General features: G+C 41.8%; 1 protein-coding gene and 1 pseudogene across 2 annotated transcripts in view; both read right to left on the bottom strand.

Moving 5' to 3' along the window:
* LOC148542034 (ATP-dependent translocase ABCB1-like) overlaps nucleotides 1-24063 on the bottom strand; it is a 179931-nt gene that overhangs the window by 18200 nt on the left and 137668 nt on the right. For both annotated transcript variants that reach the window (XM_088476416.1, XM_088476411.1), the window contains exons 11-21: nucleotides 23494-23607; nucleotides 22799-22909; nucleotides 21576-21701; nucleotides 21258-21461; nucleotides 20276-20446; nucleotides 19982-20143; nucleotides 7825-8022; nucleotides 7552-7704; nucleotides 7337-7441; nucleotides 7120-7197; nucleotides 1023-1106 (exon numbers count right to left, since the gene is read on the bottom strand). In XM_088476416.1, coding sequence (XP_088332542.1) covers nucleotides 1023-1106; nucleotides 7120-7197; nucleotides 7337-7441; nucleotides 7552-7704; nucleotides 7825-8022; nucleotides 19982-20143; nucleotides 20276-20446; nucleotides 21258-21461; nucleotides 21576-21701; nucleotides 22799-22909; nucleotides 23494-23607 — 1506 coding nt within the window. The remainder of the gene's footprint in view (nucleotides 1-1022; nucleotides 1107-7119; nucleotides 7198-7336; nucleotides 7442-7551; nucleotides 7705-7824; nucleotides 8023-19981; nucleotides 20144-20275; nucleotides 20447-21257; nucleotides 21462-21575; nucleotides 21702-22798; nucleotides 22910-23493; nucleotides 23608-24063) is intronic.
* LOC148542035 (5S ribosomal RNA) lies at nucleotides 16885-17002 on the bottom strand (annotated as a pseudogene).

Genomic DNA, 24063 nt, shown 5'->3' with positions numbered 1-24063 from the left:
TTTACTATGGAAATATTTTAGGACAGATTAGTTGCTTAGTAGCTGCTACCATATTTCTAAGAATGTCCTTCATAGATCCAAATTCACTAAGTTTAATGCCAGGTTCACACTATACAATCTATTGTCCAATATATCTTACACATTATATAGTGAGTATGTTCAATCCGTCATTCACAGCTGTCGTCCATCGGATGTGCTGCACGTTCAATGGGACGATTCCACGGCCAACATGGTGTTGTTACATGCAGCTTGTAATGATGCATCGGGCTGACGTATGGAGCATTGTGTAGTGCCTACCGCTAAGCAATGTATTGTTACATCGCATCGCTGGGTCGCACCGTCATAGTGGGGCTTGCTCTGAGTGGGACGTAAAGTGGCCGTGTTTGCTGCATACCATGGAAGTCAGATTTACTGCATTACGCTAATGCAAGCTTCCGTTGGGCAAATGCAAAGATCCACGCAGATTCAAGTTGGAAGCCGCTCCATCGACTGCTTTCCTATACGCAGCAGCAACCATCAACATTTCCCGCAGCCTAAGGGTAAGTAATCCACCTGAAGCAGGCTTCCCTTCTCCATACGCGTGACTCTCCTACATGACGGAACAGTCACATGGTCACTGCCTAGTTCCGTGCGATCACATGGTCACTGCCTTGTTGCGTGCGATCACATGGTCACTGCCTTGTTCCGTGTGATCACATGGTCACTGCCTAGTTCCATGCAATCACATGGTCACTGCCTTGTTGCGTGCAATCACATGGTCACTGCCTTGTTCCGTGTGATCACATGGTCACTGCCTAGTTCCATGCAATCACATGGTCACTGCCTTGTTGCGTGCGATCACATAGTCACTGCCTAGTTCCCACCCCAAAACACTAATTTCACACTGAGAAGTCCAACCAAGAGGAAGATGCATAAAAGAGCGTACATTTTCATCTCACATCTGACAATAGGTCGGAGATCCCCTTTAATATAACTGCAAATTAACAAAATTTAAAGGACTAAAGTGCGTCACTTATACATACCCCTTTTACTTGTGATGCATCTGTAGCAAGTCTGGTCAGTAAAACACCAACTGCATTTGCATGATCATCAAAGAATCCGATTTCCTGTTACAAAACATTTACTGCTTATTATAAACAGCTTTCATATTTTGACAGTCTTCAAATAAATGCATTCTAGTTAGAAAAGTATTATAAAAATTATTTGTAGTACAGTATTTTGTTACTGGTGTGTAACTACACAATATTACCCACATGCAACAAATTCAATTTAGAGCAAATAAACTGTTTAGGAGTAAAGTCACTTATTAGCATTAAAAGTACAATCCATTTGCACAGGTCAGATACCATTACCATTTGTTTATATATCCACACCATCAAATATGTTTAACAAAATATATGATTGCAAGCCAAGAGACACGCAAAATATTCCAGATCTATATTATTGTGCTAAAATGTTATTGTAGAATATTCAGCGACTGTGCAGACATAAGCACAATGTTTGTAGTTAGCACGCAGTACTGAAAATGCTGAAGATGTGTAACCTGAATGATGTAGCCAGAATGAAGCATTCATTTTAAAGGTTTATGGGTCTATTCGTTAATACCGATGGCCTTGCTGAATTTAAGGATCTGACTCACTGCAAGTTGGGTCGGAGAATCCAAAAAGGCAGAAGCAATTCAATATTTCCACCGTTTGGAGACAGCTGTCCCAGAGGGCCCCTATCACTGCTGATTGACAGCTTACACTTATTACTGCGCATAGTAAAGTAAGTACATGCATGTGCATACAGAGGACAGAAGGGGATCATTTTTTTCTAATCAGGATCTCCTCAAAAAGGAGTGGGGTGTCGGGACGATGGCATCAGTTGCCACATTTAATCTCATTGCCACATTCAATTCCCATTTTAGGATCTTGATGAATTTAGTTTCCCATACTATAGTATGGAGACGCGAGGCACAACAGTGATATCTCCTGTGTTGCAGCAATGCTGAATGAGTCCATTACTAAGAAAGAACTAGAGATGAGCGGTTCGGTTTTGACTCGGATCTTCCCCGCCAAGTACGGATCTCAGGACGAGGCAAAACGTCATCTTTCACTGACACCTGTGCCGAAATATCCGTGACAGATGACATTTTGCCTCCTTCTGAGATTCGAGCCAAAACGGAACCGCTCATCTATACTAAAAACATGAGGCAACTACAGTTTCCGTATGTGCAATTGACTAACTTAAATTTGACAAATCGGTCTTAGAGGGAAATTCAATTAGAGGCGAAAAGCCATATTCGCCTGTTTTATTTGTGAAAAATTTGCCTAAAAAAAATTAGCCAAATTCAAATCCAGGACAATTTCGCCCAAGTGGAAACAATTCTCCAAAAATGATTCTCCAATCAATAGCTGGTGAAAAGAAATGCAAAATCTTTATTTTGGGGTGCAAACATGAGGGACAACCCCCCAAAGGACAAATCTGCAAAAAAACAGAAACAAAAACCTAAGAACACCCCAAAAAAGACATGTCATTTTTGGGATGAACATTTAAAAGTGGGGGGATAAGCATAAAAGTAGCATAATAGACTTCTTGGGGGGTCCCCAAGTATGGGTCAGGTGTTTTTGGAATTGCAGTTGCATGCAGCAGGTGGATTTTTCAAGTTTTTTAAAAGTTCACTTTAGAGACATAAAAACATGCTTGCACCCATTTTCAAGCACCCCAAATTTGACAGGAATACTTATTTTCACCAAAAAAATACAGCTTTATGCCATTCTTCACCACTTTTACAAAGATGCTAATAGCAAGCAATTTACACAACTTAACTACCCAAAATAGTCTTATTAGGGCTATTAGTACACATCTGTATTGATTCCCTGGTTAATATATCTTTTTCTGGGGTACAGACTGATTTCCCCAATTCTTTCAGTACTTTTCGCCTGTTCCGCATTCGCCTATTTCCGTTTTCGCCTGTTTTGCAATTGAATTAGGCGAAAAGCGGGGACGAGCACGGAATAAATTTGCCTCTGAAACAGGCGAATAAAGCGAACAGTCGGACAGGCGAAAACTTCGCCTCTAATTGAATATGGCTCTTTGTCACATAGATCACGTTGATAAGTACAAGATTGTAATTTTTACTTGCACATTAGGAGCCGAAAAATGCCTCCTCCCGCCCCCCTACTCCCTGCCGGCGGCTCCCACTGTGGTCATGGCCTGGGTAACTCTTGTGGAGGAGAAGGGGGGGGGGAGGGGGGCGGAGGAGACCATTTGACCTAATGAATGTCACATCCAATATACTGGTACACAGTAATCCCCTGTGCTACATAAATTTCTATGATGAATCTGAATACTAGTGTTTTTGCTTTGCTCCCAACTCTGAATCAGCCCCTTAGTGGTCAATGCAGCCTAATGAAAGACATATAGAACATGATTAGTAGGAATGGGCAGGCAAGTGTTTTATTGTAAATGGCACCCAAAGGATGTGAGGGGTACAGTTATATTTATATGGAGAAAAGATCAAGGCACATGAGTAGGAACAATTGGATTACATTAAATGTATCATGCATGAGTTCATTAGAATGGGTTGGGTATGGAATTCCGCCAGTTGGGATGCCACTGGTCAGAATACTGACTGCGGCATCTCGACGGTCAGAATCCCGACAGCATAAGGTAGGAAACCTAACACTAACCCTTAACCCCAAACCCCCTCCCCGGTGCCTAACCCTAACCTCCCCCCCTAGTGCCTAAACCTAACCTCCCTCTCCCCGGTGCCCAACCCTAACCTCACCCGTTAGTACCTAACCCTCCCCCTAGTGCCTAATCCTAACCCCTAACCCTCCCCCTGTATCGGGATGCCAGGATGCTGACTACATCCCCTTTATATAATATGCTCCCATTATTTTCCCAGCAGGCTATCACAGCACCTAGAGTAGAACATACTTGACTACATGTGACAAAGCATTTCAGGGATATTGTGAAAGCAGCACTATGAGTACGGAGGAAAAGTGGACGTGTACTGCTACATCTAAGAGGCGTGTTCTAAAATTGATTTACATCCTAATTTAAATGAGCACCAAAGCAGTTAGTAAGATCTACTTGGTGATGAAAACACACTGATACTTTATAGAAAATGTATGTAGCAGCAATAGGGATCACTGTGCCTTATAACTAGAGATGAGCGGGTTCGGGTCTCAGAGAACCGAGGCCACCCGAATTTAGCATAACCGAGTCGAATATAAGCAGGCTCGGAGGTTCCCGCATTACTCGGTTCTCGAAACCGAGGCAAAACCATAGAGACGGAAATCTGACGGTTCGCGAGCTTTCGTCTCTATGATCAAAGCAGTATATAAGGGACCACGCGACAGATGCCATTTCCACTCCGGCTGTGCAAAGTGAACAGGGAGGGTGGGTAGTGTAGGGCTGGGAGAGGTACTGGTGCTATCTGATGTGTCCTGGGCTGGGGACTGCTGATCCATTCTGGTCTCTGGTCACGGTGTTGTCACTGTCATTGTGCTGTCTGCTGATCCATTCTGGTCTCTGGTCACAGTGCTGTCACTAATCACTATCACTGTGCTGATCCATTCTGGTCTCTGGTCACGGTGCTGTCTGGTGATCCATCTGGGCTGTCTGCTGTGTCCTGGGCTTGTGCTGTGTCCATCTCTGGGCCCAAGTTCTGGACTCCAAAAAATAAAAAAAGTGTATTTTTTAAGTTTTTATAAATTTCTGTGTTTGCATGCATGTTAGGCTTAACCACAGTAGCGCACAAGAGCCAGCCAGCAACGCACATTGCACTTGCAACCTTGTGCTGCCCAACTCCAGTCGTTACATTAGCGCACAAGATCCAGCAACTGCAGTCGTGTTCAATAAAAAAAAAAAAATGCAAGTGTCACTGTCTTATATATTGTTTTCTTCTGTGTGTGCGTGGGTGTTAGGCTTAACCACATCAGCGCACAAGATCCAGCGACTACAGTACAGTCGTGTTCAATTAAAAAAAACAATGCAAGTGTCACGGTCTTATAGATTTTTTTCTTCTGTGTGTGCGTGGGTGTTAGGCTTAGCGCACAAGATACAGCGACTACAGTCGTGTTCAATCAAAAAAAAACAATTAAAGTGTCATATTCTTTTGTTTCTGTGGGTGGGTTTTTGGCTTAACCGTAGTAGTGGACAAGATCCAGAAAGTAATGCAAGTTGCAACCTTGTGCTGACAGACTCCAATCGTTCTTAAAAAAAAAATACAATTAAAGTGTCATATTTTTTTCTTGTTTATGTGGGTGGGTTTTCGGCTTAACCCCATTAGTGGACAAGATCCAGCCAGCAACGCAAGTTGCAACCTTGTCCTGACAGACTCCAGTCGTGATCAATCGTTACTCTGGGGCCAAGTTCTTCTGGAGCTGACAAAAAATATAAATCATTAATTGTCATTTTTTCAAATATTTTTGTGTGTGCGCACGACTGCACGTGTGTTCATATTGTAACCGCACCTTGGCTACACTATTGGTGATTGTGACACTGCTTCTAGACTGCAGAAAAAATATGGAGGGCTGTCACATGACAGGAGAGCAAGACCAAGAACCACATGTTGTAGCTGCCGGCAGCAGTGCAAGGCAATCAACTTCCTCGACCTCTAGGAAGGGCCCATGCCCCAGGGCTTAAGTCATGCCATCGATATAGTAGAGCAGGTTTTACTGAAATTAAGACAAAAAATTGAAAGGATATTTGTCTTTAGATAAACAAAAAATTGGCAATATGCCATTCCCCTCATCAGACTTTCGCAAAAACAGCTGGAGAAACTGAAGGAGCTAAAACAGAGCAATTGCGCAAAGTATGTCGGACTGGTAGATCAAGCCCTTGATTCACTTCACCAGGATCCAAGAGTCGTCAATCTATTGAAATCTGAAAAATATATTTTGGCCACCATTCTGGATCCTAGGTTTAAGTCCTACCTTTTGAGTTTTTTTCCAAAAGACCAAAATCTAAAACTATGCAAAGAGCTGTTGGTCAAATAATTGTCAGCTGCAGCCGCATGTGAAACGCCTTCATCTCCTCCTTCAGTTTTGCAGCCGCATGTGAAACGCCTTCATCTCCTCCTTCAGTTTCAACAGCTGCCAGGGAAAAACAACATTTTCCTTACAGAATGCCTGCTGGTCATGCAGATCAGTCACCAAAAAATTACATCTGGATGGGCCTGAGAGAACTGCCTACTAGTGACATGTCTTCTACCGTGACTATGTGTGATACAGTCTCCATTCACAGAATGGTTGCTCCAGTCCAAGAATAAGTGGACAGTGGGAACAATGGCAATTTGAAGGCCACAAACTAACTCTGTTTTTTTTAATGTCCCTTTACAGGTTGGAAAAATTCTGTTACAGAACAGAAGATTTATTTTTGGAAAGCACGCTTCCTGGTCCCCTTCGGGGATGAAAAAAAATGCCTTGAAGCAGGCATGGCGCAGCCTCACAACGTAATACTTAAACCTTAGGTCAGAAATGTTGCATTTGCTGCTCAGTTCCGCTTGTTCACAATATATCTCATATGGTTAAGTGGACAGTGGGAACAACGGCAGTTTGAACTAACTATGTTTTTTTTTATGTCCCTCTACAGGTTGGGAAATGCCAGTCCATAGAACATTTGCAAAGCATTATTTAAGTCATTTGTTTATTTATTTTTGGAAAGCACACTTCCTGGTCCTCTTGTGAGCTGTGAGATGGTCAAAATTGACTGGAAACTAGTGGAAATAAATGTTATGAGGTTATTAATACTGTAGGAACAAAAAAAGGCCCATTATATGTGATTTTAGCTGTTCTTTTGATTTTTTATGAAAAAATCCAGATCCAAAACCAAAACCAAAACACGAAAACAAAGGTGAGGCAAAACCAATCCAGATCCAAACCAGGGGAGATCTAGATCCAAAACCAAAACACGGGGGTTGGCGCACATCTCTACTTATAACCAATGCTGGGATATTATACGAATGATATATATCTCAGTTTCTTTTTATATATAACAGCTTCATAATGTGGGTAAGGTGCAATCAGGGAGTTTGCAAGATTCTTCAGGGAGTCAGGGGGATTTGGCAAGTATGGTCTAGATGTACAAAACAAACGTGTATTTAATCTAATAAACAACCTAGTGTACCTGGCGAAGGAGTGCCTTAAATGATAAAGACCTTAGTCTCATGGTTAAATTTTCTCCCGATATTCCAAAAGCAAAACCCTGAAAGACAAAAAAGAAAATGCATTCTTTTTTCATGTTGTTCAGTTCTCTCTTATTATCCAAATATATTATTTATCTACAACGTTTCATAAAATAAAAAAGTTTTCATAAAGGTTACTAAAGTAAAAAGCATACATACCATGACAATGTATACTATTAGACTGAGCACTCCCAGCGCAAGAAACATAAGGGAAAGCAAGATTGTCCTTTGACTTTTTTCATTGTCGTCTTGGATGCTGAATGACTAAAATGATAAAAGAATAAGCCATACAAGATGGCTCAGAGCAATTCAAAACATAATAAAAACGAATAAGGTTATCACATTTATTATGTGCACTTGAATAAAAATCTTACCCCAATAATTTTCCCAAAAACGACTGCAAAAGTTGGGTATATGCCACCAGATATGACTGCAGCAATAACGCCAATGACTATGTAGAATATTTCTGGTTTGTTGAGCGCTAGTATTTTACAAAGAGACAAAGAGGGAAGTTCCTCTTCCACATCCTGTATGGAAAAACATTCTAATATTAATATGATTTATTAAATTTAAAAAAATAGTGTGACTATCAACAGAACTGGACCAATGTTAAAATATAGTAATATGTACTTGGTTATGTGTTTTACCCCATTTGCATTGGTGGGAGAAATGTTGGACTGGGATTTCCTTTTTGTAAGTCTTTTCTTCCGTCTGTGCAAGTCATTTCTGCTTATGTTCTCCAAGCCATCAGCAGCAATCTCTGGATCATCTTCAGTGGCTATATCATCATAATCAAACAGTTCTCCTTCTTCATCTTCTGTTTCCTCTTCCTTTTTGTCATAATTCTGTGATTAAAAAACAAACAAAAACAAATGGACACATAAACATGGTGAGTCTGATAGGGGTACGCTGTCATCCTGTGGCCTAAATGTAGGCGTATAACTTTTACACTGCAAACTAGATGACTGCCATATTAAATAAACATGTGTGTTCACTTTGCCTAAAATAAGTAAACAGCACTACTGCTATCACCAGGGTTGGTGGCCGCAAAAGTAGGAGGGCATCGAGCATGAGGTCTCTTGCAAATGCATCAACCAGCACCAGGTTATGCCAGACTCATACCCCTTTTACACTGGAGCTAAAACCCGGATTTTTGAAGGGTTAACCCGGGCAGCTCCCTGGTGTAAAAGGGGAGAGAGTTGGATCGCCGGGTCGATTGACCCGGCAATCCAACCCAGGTAAGTAGCAGGGTTTGAAACGGGCGTAGCCCGTGAAACCCTGCTGTGAGAACAGCGCACTCCGGGTCACGAATGACCTGGAGTGCGCTGCTAGCCGGCCGATACGTCCGGCTTCAGTGGTGCTTGGAGATGACGTCATCTCCAAGCGACCACTTTCACTCCGCAAAAGCCGGGTCTATGCAGACCCGACTGCGGTGTGAGCGGCGCTGACTCGGGAATATCCCGAGTTGGCGCCGGCAAAATTCCGGGTCTGATCCGGATAGGAACTTTGTTCCAACTCCAGGTCAGACCCGGAATTTAGGTGGAAAAGGGGTATTAGATGGCTATATTAAAATCGGGTGACCCGTGATGTGGCGCTCCCCTGTCAAAATGTGCACCCAGGCCCATCTTGTCGGCCAAAAGAATTCACTAAGAAAATCGGGACAATTGAAAAAAAAAAAAAAAAAGGAATTCCCAGGGCAAACCTCATGCTTAATAGCGCAGGGCGCTTCCTGGGAACCTTTGGGCAATGGGTATAAGGGGTAGGCTTTGTTAGTCAAAGTAGATTAAGTAGTGTGTGGAACTTACAACCCCTTTCTGAATGTTAAACCAGCTACAACCTGGTCAAAAGTGTATGCCCCCTCACCCCCCCTTTGGGCAAACCAGTGCCTTGCTGAATAGCAATGCATACACCCTGTGCATGGGTATGGGTCAGGGTAATAGTAATAATTAAAACAATATTGAGTACTATAGATCTGCAATGGGCTGCTGGAACAAAGATAATATAATTTTATAAATACAAATTCAAAACAAAGAAGTTTGGGGAAAATAAATACAGTTTTCCTTAACTACAGACACAAGCCGTATGTCCACAGATGTGGTTGGGTTCTATATATAAATATTGAGCTGTGGACACTGGGGCAAGTACTCTAGCAACTCTCCCAGTGTCACTATTTTAGAACCTGTGCACCTAACCATAGAGCCATTATGTTTATATAGTTTTCAAACCAGTGACATAAATTGAGAGATGTGCACAGACACCCATGTTTTGATTTTGGTTCTATGCATCATTGTGTTTTGGTTTTGCAAAAACCACCCTCATGAGTTTTTTTTTTTTACATTTATAAAAACAGCTAAAATCATTTAATTTTTGTTCCTAAAGTATTATTAACGTCAATAACATTAATTTCCAGTTATTTCCAGTCAATTTTGACCATATCACAGCTAACAATATTGTTGTCACGGCCAGGGTTTTTTGGCAGGTATTACCTGTGAGGTCACTATGGCGGGGGGTGTCTGGCAGTGGCGCTGGTGTTTAGCGAGGGGCTTTGGCTGCGTGTGGTTCTGTGCGGGCACATTGTCATTCAGGGCTGATAAGGCCTGGCGGTGTTTCCATTCCATTTGGCATGGGCGCCGCCATCTTGCCTTCTGACCATGTGATTCAACTGCCCAATCCTGGTGAGTCATGTGTTCCCTCCAGCCAGTCATAGCGCGGCACGGGGTATTTAGGAAGGTTCAGAGCCTTCCTTCATTGCCAGTGCAACGTGTATCTCAGCCTAGCTGAGAGGGAGTACTCTGTGCTCACCTCTTGTTACCTGTGTAAATGCTACCTGCCAGCCTGCTTGTCAACTCCTAAAACTTGCTGGACTACCCTGCATCCTCCACTACCTTTTCCCCTGCCTGAGTGCCTGAGCCTGCTGACACCTTGCACCCTGCCTTCATTTCACTCCCAGCTGGACTCATTACCACTGACTATATTTATTTCACTCCCAGCTGGACTCATCACCACTGACTGTATTTATTTCAGCTCACTAACCTGCATACCGGACTGTTCTTATCTGCAACTTTCTGGACATTCTCCCATTATCCTCACTACAGTAATCAAGTGCACTTTAGTGCTAAACCTGGACTTTTTGCTTTTGCCATTCCCATGTCTTCTAAGCCACTCATTAAAAATTCTACCTTTTTATTTAAATCTGCTTCTGTGTTTGCTGCTGTCACCACCCCGGGCCCACAACTAAACCAGAACATTACAATTGTTTTCAGTTTTCACTCATTTTGGCCAAAGGCTGCAGCGAGCTGACTGGCTAAATTAAGTGACAAAGCAGCGGCACAAACACAGGAAATATAGTGGCACTGCAGTGGCAGACATGATGGCAGTTTAAAATAATCTATTCAATGTTATAGAATGTTTCAGAGGCCTGAGGTCAGCACAGGTAAATAGAGGTGGAGTATTTTGAGGAAGCAAGGTAAAGCATTGATTGTTTGATTAATTACAGTGTTATTACAACGATTAAAAAAAAAAGTCAGAGAAATATAAAAAACTATTAAAAAAACAAGCATCCAAAATGGATGGAATTGCAAGATACAAAACAACATGAACAACCCAATAAAGTACAGTAATATAGGGATTTAGTCAGCATCCCAGCATATACAATGTCGGTGGTCAGAACCTTGGTGCCGGAATCCTGACAGCAATCAGAATCCCAGCTCCAGAATCCCAGAGGCTGCGATTCCGACAGCAAATATTAGGGTTAGGGGCTAGGCACTAGGGAGAGGGTTAAAGTTAGGCTGCGGGAGAGGAAGGTTAGGGGTAGGGTTAGAATACTTACCTGCATGTTTCAGTATTTCCACTGTCGGGTTTATGTTGCCAGGATTCTGACCGCTGGCAATATCAACCCCGGGTTCATGTACTACAAATCTAGTTTGGGGGTTCAAATTCTTTTTTTTTCTCCCAGAATTCAAAGGGACTGTGTGACATTCTAATTTGTACATTGTTATTAAAATAATCGTCCACTGTTCTATTGATGCTTACTGTATCAGATTTAGACATGGTACAGGTGTCAATAATTGTGGGCAATTCTTTTAAGCCAGGCCAGATGTTATAATGATGTTTCGCTCTTGTGTGTTGAGTTAATTCATCATCTTCAATTCCATTCGGTCTTTTGGGAAAGGTCAGTTTTTCCAGCGGCAATTGCCGGAAAAACTGTAACAGGAGATCTCATCGTGCAGTCTTTGTGAGACTTGTTTTGGGGTGCAGATGATGTGGTGACACCACCACACACTCTGTTTCTTACACTGGAAGGATAACACACTATGCAAATTTCTTTGCACTAATGGCTTTAAGAAAAAAAACACTGGCAATTGTTTGCACGGACTTGGAGGAATAGGTCTATGTGAGAACTGTTTTGGGGTGCAGATTAAGGGAGGGACCACACTGCACACACCGTTGCTTACACAGGAAGGCTAACACACTGCACACAGGACAGTAATATATGCTATGTCACTCATCTGAACTGAACACACACTGCTTGAAATATACAATCTAATTTTAAATTTCAATTAGAAAATGCTGCAGTTTTTTTTTTAAACAGGAAAAAAAATACAGGTATATATATTTTTTGCATTTTTATTTTATATATAACTGGGAAAAAAAACTCAAAACAAAGAGGCCTTCTTGGGCTGCAGCAGCCTCAAACACAGCAGAGTATTTTTTGGACAGATAAACAAAAAGTATACTGCAGGAAAAAATGGTGCAGGTTCACTTTAAAAAACAAAAACAAACAACACAACAAAGACAGTGGCTATCTTGTTTGTTTGACTGCAGTGTGTGGGACAAACATACATATACTGACAAGTGGCAATGATGCCTACAGTCACTCTTCACAGAAACTACTGTTTCCAGCTCTACCTATTAAACTCCTAAACCCAACTCCTTCTAACCTAATGGTGCCCTGATGGCTTGCTAAAGCATTAGCACAGTGCCTCACAGTGCTCCAGCCTACATGCCTACAGCCTCTCCCTCAACTGTCCTGTGTGAAATGGTGTCTGATCACGAGAGAGGGACTTTAATATGCATCCTAAAATATAGCGTTATGGTAGAATTACCTATATAACTCCTTTTCTTCGAGGTCCATAGGGTCCACATGGATACCATGGGGGATATTATGGTTGGAATACCAGGCACCAAACATTTAAAGCTTTGGCTCCCAGAATGCCCTGGGTCCTCCTCAATATATACCCCTCCCCTAGCTATAGTACTTCAGTTTAGTTAACAAACCTCAAGGCAGGAGAAGGAAAGAGGAGAAGGAAGAACAATCGTACACCAGAAACACTCTTACACAAGATGAGAGAATCTGTGATCTAAAGAAAAACACGCATTGAAGCCATGTGCGTCATGGTGGGAGCCCTGTGGACCTTGAAGAGAAGGAGTTATCTAGGTAAGTCTACCATAACTCTATATTTCTTCTTCAGGGTCCATAGGGATCCACAGGGATACCATGGGGACAACCTAAACCAGTTCCCCTAGGGTGGGGAACACTCCTGAGCAGAAAGGAGAACTCGTTGCCCGTAGGAAGCATCCTGAGAGGCAAAAGGTATCAAAGGCATAGAACCTAAGAAAAGTGTGGACAGAAGCCCATGTGGCAGCCTTGCATAATTGTTCAGCAGAGGCACCACGACTGCCCATGATGGCCCTACAGACCGAGTAGAATTTGCTGTCACCCTGCTTGGGACAGGAATATCAGCCTGTGTATACACCTGGGAGATAGTCATGCGTAGCCATCTCGCCAGTCTGTTTACTAGCTGGCCATTCTCGTTTGTGAAAACCATATAATACAAAATGAGAATCTAATTTTCTAACAGAATTTGTATGCTCCGCATAAATACGGAGAGCACAAACTACATCCAGGGAGGCTTCACCTACAGAAAGGTCTGGAGCCTGCCAAATCCTAAACTCTGCAAGCAGAAGAGATAGCAAGAAGAAAAAATTTCTTTGCTGTCAAATCTACAGAGTCTAAAGGTTCAAATGGGGATGCTTGTAACCCTTTAAGAACCAAAGACAATTCCTACGGTGCTACCGGTGGAACAAAAGGAGGCTGAACTCGCAGAACTCCTTGGAAAAAATTTCCATCTGGTAATGAAGCCATCTTCTTCTGAAACCAGACTGACAGTGCAGAAACCTGTACTCTTAAAGTAGCCAGACAGAGACCATTGTCTAATCCTGCCTGCAGAAAAGACAGAATCCTGGAAATTCTGAATACCTTAGGATCATATTCCCTATGGGAACACCATTGACCAAAGGAATGCCACACACTGTAAGATGCGGGCAGAAGCAGGCTTCCTTGCGCTAAGCATCGTCTGAATAACCGAACTGGAAAATCCGGATGTCAGCAGGGACCATGCGTTAGCAGATCCTGCCACAGAAGAAGAGCATACGGACTGTTTACTGACAGATTCTGTATGCAGGTAAACCAATGACATCTGGGCCAAGTCGGAGCCACCAGTTTTACTGTTCCGCTTTCCTGCTTGAATTTGCTGAGAACTCTTGGAAGCAGGAAAATTGGAGGAAAGAGATACGCCCATTTGAAGCCCCATTCCAGTGCATCCACGATTGCCGCTGATGGGTCCCTAGACCTGGACCCGCACTTTGGGACCTTGTGGTTGTGGCGTGATGCCTTGAGATCTATCTCTGGTAGACCCCTTTTGTTTACCAGGAACTGAAATACTCCCGGATAGAGAGACCATTCTCCGGCTTCTTATAACGTATGATTCCCAATCTAGTAATCTAGTATTCCCAGTATGAATATTGCCGAGATGGCCGGAAGATGACGTTCTGCCCAAATCAGAACCTTTGTCACATATTACATGTCTGCATAACCTCTTGTACCTCCCTGATGATGAGGTAGTCGCATTGTCGGAGTGGATCTGGACTGGCCTGCCCTGGAGTAGGTCCAGTGCCCTGATCAGTGCTTCTGTATACTGCTCGCAGTTCTAGAATGTTTATTGGCAGATGACCGGTCACTGCTTTGCATCCACTAAGGCAGGCGTCTGTGGCAAGATCCAATTTGGAATCCAGGACGGACGCCCTTGTTTAGATGATCCTTTCTCAACCACCACAAGTGGAGTGAGAAGGATCCTCTGAGACCTTATAAGATGATGCTGTCCGTTCCACCTGGAGAGAATCAATCTTTGTAGAGGTCTGAATTGGAATTGGGCATATTCCACCATATTGAAGGTGGATACCGTGGTCCTCAGGACCTGTATTGCTGAGTGAATGGGTACCCTCTGATTTCGGAGTGATTCTAGCACGGAAAACCTGTCCACTGGTAGAAAGAATTAGATTTATAGCTTATCGATATCTCGACCGCTATTTATCCTTGCTCTAAGTGACTGATATAATTAAACATCCACACTCTCTGCTGCTTATCCTAATAAGCCAGTTACCAGCTGGCTGCAATACAGAAATACATAAAAACAGCAAAAAATAGGATAGCGCTTTAGGTGGGAAATCTATTTAGATTATCTATATAATATTATCATTCGACTGAAAATAAAAAATATTTCAAAAAGGCTTCTTATAAATAAAATACACATTTATTATACAGAATGAAAATAAAAAATAAAAGTGAGATATACAAAATATACTAAAAATATAAATATAAAAAACATGACAAAGAAATTAAATCTGTAGTAAGAATATAGCTTGAAATATGCGAATATAGAATAGTGTACTTGTAGCTGCAATGTGCCTGTACACATCCGTATATAATAGTTGTCCAAATGGTAACAAGAAGCTGCCTTCTCACTTGTTTGTTAAATGATAGTAAGGGGTCTATTTACTAAGGGGAGAAAAGGGGGAAAAATGCTAAAGGCAGAGAAAATCCCTGTACATACCGCTTCTCAGTATGTACTAAAGGGATTTTCTCTGCCTGTAGCCTGCCAGCGCTAAGTGCAGGCTACAATATCACACTGCACCTGGGGCACTTAGCGCTGCCATAAACATCAATGGCAGCGCTAAGTGTCCCAGGTATTACTAAGAGGAGATGTCACTGACCGTCTGCTGACTTCTCCAGCGCTGATATTGTGTCCTGTAGCATTCGTTATCTGCTTTTCCTCACTGGAGAAGCAGGACTTCAGCTGTGTCAGGTTGGCCATTTTTAAATAAAGTTTGTTGAAAAAAAAAAGTCACTGCTGCTGCTGGCGGACGGAGCCGGAGGAGTAACACAGGGCTTTCAGGAGACGGGAGTGTTAGCTGTTACCGCCGAGGGGGTGACTTAACGTTCACCCTCCTCGACTGGTCTATTTTTAGTAACTGCTGCATTAGCCCGCTTCTGCTTCGCAGCAGTAGCAGGCGAAGCAGGAGTGGCATTAACACAGCGTCTTAGTAAATAGACCCCTAAGTCTCCTATGTAAAGAATTTAGCACAAACTGATTCCTTAAGGTGCTGTATGTATACAATCCAAAGCAATATCTTATTAAGCGTCTCATTCAAATAGACCTCTCTATGCCAGTTTATGGACGTTGGCAGCTGAACGCCGCTGAGGGATTTAATGTCCTCCTGTGTATGGGGCACCTCGCTGTGTACTCACTGCTAGATAGCGTAGAGTGCCAACAACAGTCACACCGGGTCTTCCCCTTGTGAAACACTTGTGCTGTTGCTTAGGCTGGCAATAGGTACACTGATGAATGTTCGTTTGATGGGTACTTTACATTTTTAGAAGAATCCTGTAGAGTGGCAGGGCAGGTGTACCAGGAATGTCTAGATGGCAAGTGAGCACTGCAGACCCTTCTGTCAACGCATTCCGCTGCTCCCTGGAGCTTTATCAAGACAAGGGTATTGTTCTTCCAGACTCCCCTTACATAGGGTGTTTAATTAATGAAAGAGAAACACACTACATAATCTCAGGTGGAGTGATCACGCAATTGGTCACACTTGTATTAAACTGCATTCAAAGTCATGCCAGTAATACAAACTAAAAAAGCCTTGCTGATACATTTAAAAATACACCTTTTTCATCAGGAATATCGGACCTTATAAGTCCACTTTTAAAATTAAAAGAAAACACACCAAATACTTTAATTATTATACAGACAGAGTATTAATGAGTAGTTTTATTAAAATTAAATATACAGTATATAAACATACATATAAGTCCCTTTAAATAATAGAAACATGAGAATACTCATATTACTTCAAATACAAAAATATGTAAATATAAGAAGCCATTATTCTAATTAAACACAAATTATTTCACAAATATTAGATAAAATTGCCAGGATTAATTTTGAGTTGTCAAAAAACATATACAGTAAGAGTAAAACAAAATTCATAGATGACTCATCTATATTTGCATATTTCAAGCTATATTCTTACTACAGATTTAATTTCTTTGTCATGTTTTTTATATTTATATTTTTAGTATATTTTGTATATTTCACTTTTTATTTTTATTTTATTTATTTTCATTCTGTATAATAAATGTGTATTTTATTTGCATTGTTGAAATATATTTATTTTCAGTTGAGTGATAATATTATATAGATAATCTCTATTGAATTCCCCACTGGTAGAAAGATCCTTCTCTTGGGAGCAGGAAAATTGGACCAGAGAATCCAGTAGCGCCCCCAGATGTACCATCTTGTTGGAGAAAGAGATTACTATTTCCAATTGATTATCCAGCCCTGCTCCTGTAGGACAGGCAGTAGTCAGCCCTACAGTACCTGGTATTCCCAGATGGTCTCCCATCCAAGTACTAACCAGGCCCAGCACTGCATAGCTTCCAAGATCAGATGAGATGGGCATTCCCAGTGTAGTGTGCCTGTAGATTAGAAGTGTTGTTGTAAAACCTCTGTAGACTGTCAATATCAGGGGGCCGTCCATGTATGGCAATATTCCGACTTCTTCTGAGATGAGCATTCATGATTCAGAATAGGCGATACCCATATAGCTTCTGACTCAAACACAAATCTGAGTAATAACTCCTTCCTTGTTAGTCAAAGGAACCGGGATTATCACTCCTGAAATTAGCAGGGCATAAATGGCCTTGATAGGATCTGATGGGGGCGTTATGTAAACAACCTTCTTGGGTGTAACCCTTTAGGAAGGTGTCATGTAAGAATCCCCAGTAGGGAGGCGGATTGTAAAAAGATAATAATCTTTTTTTGAATCTGGAACAGTCTACCTGGAGTGTTCCATGCTTCCCCTATAAACTCAGTGAGCTGTTCAGATTGAGGGAATCCAGACTAAATCACCTTCTGATGTCTGAACACCAGGTTTATTTAGGCTTTAGGAGCCAGTACTTCATCTTCTATAATGAGGATTGAATTAACCGCCCCTGCTAGAGAGGAACATCCACTGATGATTTTCCTCCTCCAAGTTAGGCCCAGAGGGAGAAACCTGTTCATGTGCCTCCTCAAATGATGTATCAGAATCTGAAAACAAGATGGACTGAAAAGATGGTGTAGTCCATCTATATGCTTAGACGGCTGATGCCTTATTCGCCTGTAACATTTTTCAATAGTTAGATGCTAAAAACCAGATTCTGAACTGAGTGGACATAACCCGATGTATGGGAAGAGGAATTATGGCAGGCTGTAATCACTGTGGGTAATCAAAAAGTGGGATGCAGTGTGGTGGCTAACCCCTGAACACGTGCTGGTGAGGTAGACTGTTGTGGGGTATAACAATCAAACCACAGTCCATCCTGTATGAAATCCTGAGAGGCAACTGTGTATCCTCTGCAACTGCACAGGATTTACATGAAACAGAGAAAATAGTCTCCTGTTTCCTTTGTCCTGAGGCATGGGAAATACTTCCAAGTAACCTACACCAGTGTAGGGTTAACAATGCAATGTGACTCTTTTCACAGATAAAATTAAATGTGATGTACTCTCTAACCCCTATACATCAGGTAGTAGGGGTTTAGGGACATAACAGACAACAAAAAACTCCACTTTCCAGCAAAGTTAGCATAAATTATATATAATACATATAAAATATTTGAAAAAGGACATTAAAATCAACACATAAGTATGGTAGGATCTACATGCATAAAATTATTCTGCCTCCTCTACTTACAAGTCTGCACCGAATCAACTTATACAAACACAAAAGTTTGTAGGTTTCCAGTGCTATATATCTTGGTCCTAGGAGAAAGTTATACACAGAGAGAGACCAAATCTCCCCTCAGCAAACATTACCATGAACAATTGCAGCTGAGCGTCTCCAATTAATTAGTAGAGAGGGGGTTGGTAGCTCAGTCTTCATAAGTAAATGTGAAGTACAAATTAACCCCTACCCATTCTGGTAGTTGAGGGTCAAATGGAGCAATAGCAGTGATAGTTATAACTGTCTGACTCATGTTTCCCTTTATGCTTAGCATATATACGTATAAAGGTAAAAATGCAATGTGACCACCTTCACCAATACCTTTATATCCTGTGAGGACACATATGCCGTACATGATTTACATGAGACCAGCACATGTGGCTCCCCCTCCTCTTTTCCTTTATCTTTTGACATGTTAAAAGTAAAGGCAACAATCGCAAAGTTTATGTGACAGTCTTCACAAATCTAATGAATGTGAAGTACTCAGAAAGAAATAACAGTGAAAGTTAGAAATGACAGTAGAAATTTGCAGATAAACACTAAATCACAATCACATTGTACGATATAAGTGCAATGCAATCAGCAGCTAGCAAACAGTCACATATAATGCATATGTAATATAATTACAATGGGCTCAAAATCAACTACAGCAACACAAAGTAATAGTAGGATATAGAGCACCGTATACTTTAACCAAGGGAGAGGTATACAGGGAGACTGCCAGACCCTCCTTAGGCTACAGCTACCAGGTGAACTGAGGTTGAACTGTGAGCGTCTCATACATGTGGAGGGCAGGCGGAGCAATCCAGACGCGCAACACCTATTCATCAGGACTGCGTCTGGGTCAGGAGAGGAGTTGCTGGAGGAGCGCCTACCTCTCCTAAGCTGCATTAAACAACTGGGTACGCTGGCCTCGTGGCAGCAGATTGGGTCTGCTGCCGATCCCCGGCATCAGATAAGGCCCCGGCTGGATGTCGACAATCCCTGGTACTAACAGCACCGGCTTCTGGTCCGTCTCTACACTTAGAAGCAAGGACTGTCGTGGGCGATTCCCCGCAAGCGAAGAATCGCCTTACCTGACATCTCCGTGCATCCGGTACAGTCCAGGTCGCAGCATTTCCGCTAGCTAAGCTCAGCCATGACCCGCCGAAATCACCAGCACAATTACTGATGTTGAGGTCCAGCGGTGGTAGGTGGAGTTGCAGCCCTTGCATCCTAATACTGACGGCTAGCACTGCCAACTCAAGAAAAAACAAAGTAAAATAAATCATAAAATTAAAGCTCAAGACTGCCTAAGCAGTCTCCTGTACAAAAGGTGCATCTGATTCCTGCCACACCAAACGAACAATTGAAGTCCTATGGCTAGGGGCAGGGTAGTTATATGGGAGGAGGACCCATGGCATTCTTGGAGCCAAAGCTTTAACGGTTTGGTGCCTGGTCTTCCAACCATAATATCCCCCATGGTATCCCTGTGGATCCCTATGGACCTCTAAGAAGAAAACATGAGATCCAATGCTGGGAATATGACGTTTTGCCTCGTTTTGGTATCCGAACTTGGCGGAAGACCCGAGCTGAGACTCAGGATGTCCCGGAAATCCTAAATTCGGTTGTATATTCCAGGTATCGAACCCACACATCTCTACATAAAAGTAACATATTTTACGAATTAATTTCCCAAGAAAATAAATAAAATAATACCTGCATCATTACAAGAGAATAGTAAACCCCTTTCTTATTCATCAAATCTTCATGCGAGCCTTGTTCCACCACCACGCCATTGTGAAATCCAGCAATGACATCAGCTGATCGGATGGTGGATAGCCGGTGAGCTATCACAATTGTGGTACGGTCAGCTCTAGCCTTATGAAGAAAGAGAACAGGTATAAATAATATTTATGTAGTGCGTACAAACAAATCAACATATAGGACAACAAACAACCATTGTAAGGGATTAACTTAATAGATTAATTAAATAACATGGCCTATATATACCTTATCTAAAGCATTCTGCACAATACTTTCACTCTGTGTATCCAGAGCTGATGTGGCCTCATCCAGCAGCAGGATTTGGGGATTACGTACTAGGGCCCGAGCAATAGCAATTCTTTGCTTCTGGCCTCCACTGAGCTGCGCTCCTCTTTCCCCAACCATTGTATCTAACCCCTGGAAAGAATAATATAAAACAAATCAACACAATTATTTTGCAGAAATTATATGGAATATATAAAATACAGCTGTAGGTTATGGAAAAATAATTTTCGATGGTATAGAGCTGTGGTGAGTAACCTATGGTTCTGCTCAAGGGCGTATTTATAATGCATGCAGGGAGTGCGGTGCACATGGGCCCCTGGGGGGGGGCCCGCACCTCACTCCCTGCACCCATCCTTTTTTTATTCATACTTACCTCTCCGAAGTCCCACGAAGTAGTGCTACACAAAAAACCACGGCAGCCATTTTCCCGGCATCTTGCACACAGTAGGAAATCACAGCGAAAATGGCTGCCATGCCATTTTCTTGGAGACCTGCGCGTGCATAGTAGACTCCAGGCACAGGTTAGTGCCTGGAGTTTACTGCTGCTTTTAGTTTGCTGACGGCAGCCGGGTAGAGAGGAGGGGGCCCAGGACGGGGAGTGAACACGGGCCACCTCCTCTCTTAATACACCCCTGATTCTGCTGCTGAATAATACAAGAACAGTTTGTAAAGAATGCTAGGAGTCCTAGTTCAATAACAGCTGGACAGCCACAGGCAACATTAGGGATCACTAAACCTAAACTCTAGGTGGCTTATATTAAAGAGCTGCAAAAACATTCGCAATTATATATGCGGAGGTTTTAATAGATAATAAGATACTTAAGATATTGAAATTAAAATTATATAATTTCTGACCCCTGCCAGAGAGTGATACATTAAGACAGATAAAGGACGTTTGTTCCTGAATATTTGTGTGCAGTCCATATAAGAAATGTTATCTTACATCTGGAAGCTTAGATATAAAGTCATAGGCGTTGGCTTCTTTAGTCGCTTGTTCGATCTCAGCATCGGTAACATCCTCTCTTCCGTAGCGGATATTTTCTCGGATTGTCGTTCCAAACAAAATGGGCTCCTGGCTGACGACTCCGATATTTTCTCTTAGCCACTGCACATTGAGAGTCCGCACGTCATGTCCATCTACCGTCACCTAGGATCAGGAAGAACATATTACACCAACTAGCCCCCCAGCTCTGACTTCAGAAGTCCATTGATTTAAACAAATATCTATATTTAACAGTAAGGGATGGTCACAGACACTTACCTCCCCTATTGAAGGATCGTAGAATCTCTGTAACAGCTGAATTGTGGTGCTTTTTCCACAGCCACTGGACCCAACAAGGGCAATAGTCTTTCCAGCTTTAACCTGGAGGTTCAGACCCTTTAAAATCTACAGTACAATACAAAAATATATTTAAAAAATGAAAAACTTGTCATTATAATTATTTTCTGTGAATCGTGAAGCTGATGGTCAGTCGTACAATGTCATTTCATATACATGTTTTTGCTGTAAGTTTAATTTGCTTGTGAGCAAAGCACTATATAAGTATAATTCATTGGAATATTAATAATAGGTGCAGGGTGTGCGGGACACACAGGCCCCTTTGTCATGGGGGGCTCACACCACACACCCTACCCCCAGAATAATACCTACCTGTCTAGAGTCCCACATCAGCCGGCACTGCAGTACACAAACAATCACTTGGAAAATGGTGGGGCTGCCATTTTCCTGGTGTTTTGCGTAGAGGCAATAAAGATGTCTCCTGGAACTTGGCACGGGCACCATGTTCCCGGAGACCTACGCATGGTTAGTAGACTATGGCACAAAAAAAAAAGAGTCTACTGTGCTGTCAGGGAGGAGGGACCAGCACGGAGCTTGCACACGGGCCCCTTCCTCTCTTAAACCACCTCTCGTATTGTTGTATTGTTATTTTGAAAGCAGATGAAGAATAAGCACCTTCCCTACTTTTGTTTTGCGTTAGTAACTGAATTGGTCTATTTTACAATGTGACGTTTTTTTCGGAGAACAAGACTTTGTGATATTCACAATCTGCAACCATCCTGGATTTCAGGTTATTATGCAAGAAATAATGTTGTATAAGGACAAAGAACAGACCATGTACATAGAGATAATCATATATTAAACAGACATTCATTGTATATACTATAGGTTCTGTAAAAAGCACATGGGGAATTGTAGCTTACACCATTTGTACACAGTTTGTTGAGAATTTACTTAGTTATTCTCCAAATTCCCACAATTACTCTAGGTTCACTTTGCATAAGGTTCATTATGCATTTCTGCACAGGTTCATATGTTCCATCTCAAAAGCACTAAAGGAGATGCCCAGATATGATCCTAACAGTCTGGTTTTATATGACCCCCAATGTAGATAAATGGGAATGTATAGAGTGATGTATTGAGACCTGTTCTCGAAACAGGTCTAGATATGTTCTTTGTTATACTTTTCAATGATTAATACTCACTTGTATATCAGGTCTACCTGGGTAGGAGAAATGGATATTCTTAAACTCGATGTGTCCTATCAATTTATCTGGCTTGTGTCCTTCATTAGAACTACTGTCTATTGGTCGATGCTGGAAACAAAAAAATGCAATAAGACACTGAGAAGCGATAACAAAACTTTAATGAAATATTACAGAGAAAGTTTAGCATTTTAGTATATTCAAACCTTTATAAGAAATTGTACAACTTGGTCTAAGACACTCAACATGTTCTTGACCATACAAAATAATTATGAAAGGCGTGTATATTTTAGTAACAATTTCTATTGCCATTAAAGCTACAACAGCACACATCCTAGTATTATACTGTAAATATTAAATAAAAGTGACAGCACAACTGTGTGTTAATTCTACATCATTTACATTTAGTTCTTGCTACAGTTAATTCTAAAGAGATCACACTTCCTTTTAGATACAATGTGCTGTAGTCTCTAACATTAATATATATACACATACACTGTATATATGTGTGTGTTTGTGTGTATTCGCTGCCCTTCCAGTTTTATGTGTTCCCTGTAGAAGGTACTTCTGCTGACATCTTTGTGCAATATCTGTGTAATGCAGTCTTACTAGAAAGTCAGAAGATATGTCTGTGGCTTTTATGTGAAAACCAGCTAATATAGGCTTCTTAAATTAAAGTGTGTGAATCACTTTACCTTATTGATTATTTTGTACACTTCGTAGGCAGCTCCACGTGCTTTGGTGATACTCTCTATATTAGGAGCTGCTTGACCAAGGGAAAAAGTCCCGACGAGCACCGAAAAAAATACCTTTTGAGGAGAAAAAAACGTGATCATGGACTTAAAAATATGACAGAAGAAAATAAAATGAACAGTAGGGACCAAATGTAATAGGCCGCGATTTGTAGGAACTGGCACTATTCAGTCGAGATAGTAAATATATTTAAAGTGGCAATTAGTTTGAAACAAAGAAGGTTTTGCCTTTAAACTAATTAGCACTTCAAATCTACTGACTATTGCTGGGTACACAATGGCAGATATATTGGGCAATCAATTGATCGGACAATATATTGTGTGTTCATCAGACAGTGGACCTTATTCAGACCCGCTCGCAAGCGCTGAGGGCTTGCAAGCGGGTCGATGTTTAGGCCCTGCGCACGTGCAGCGGCCTCACTCCACGTGCGAAAGCCCTGGAGCGAGAGAGAAATTCTCTCGCTCCGGGCTCGTTGATCGACAGCTCGCCCCGTTTACTAGGCGAGGAGGGGG

Source organism: Taudactylus pleione, unplaced genomic scaffold (assembly GCF_031769625.1).
Source record: "Taudactylus pleione unplaced genomic scaffold, aTauple2 ptg000016l, whole genome shotgun sequence".
In the NCBI taxonomy this organism is placed as follows: Eukaryota; Metazoa; Chordata; class Amphibia; order Anura; family Myobatrachidae; genus Taudactylus; species Taudactylus pleione.
Note: the sequence above shows the minus strand (reverse complement) of the source record. Positions and strands in the feature narration are given on the sequence as shown.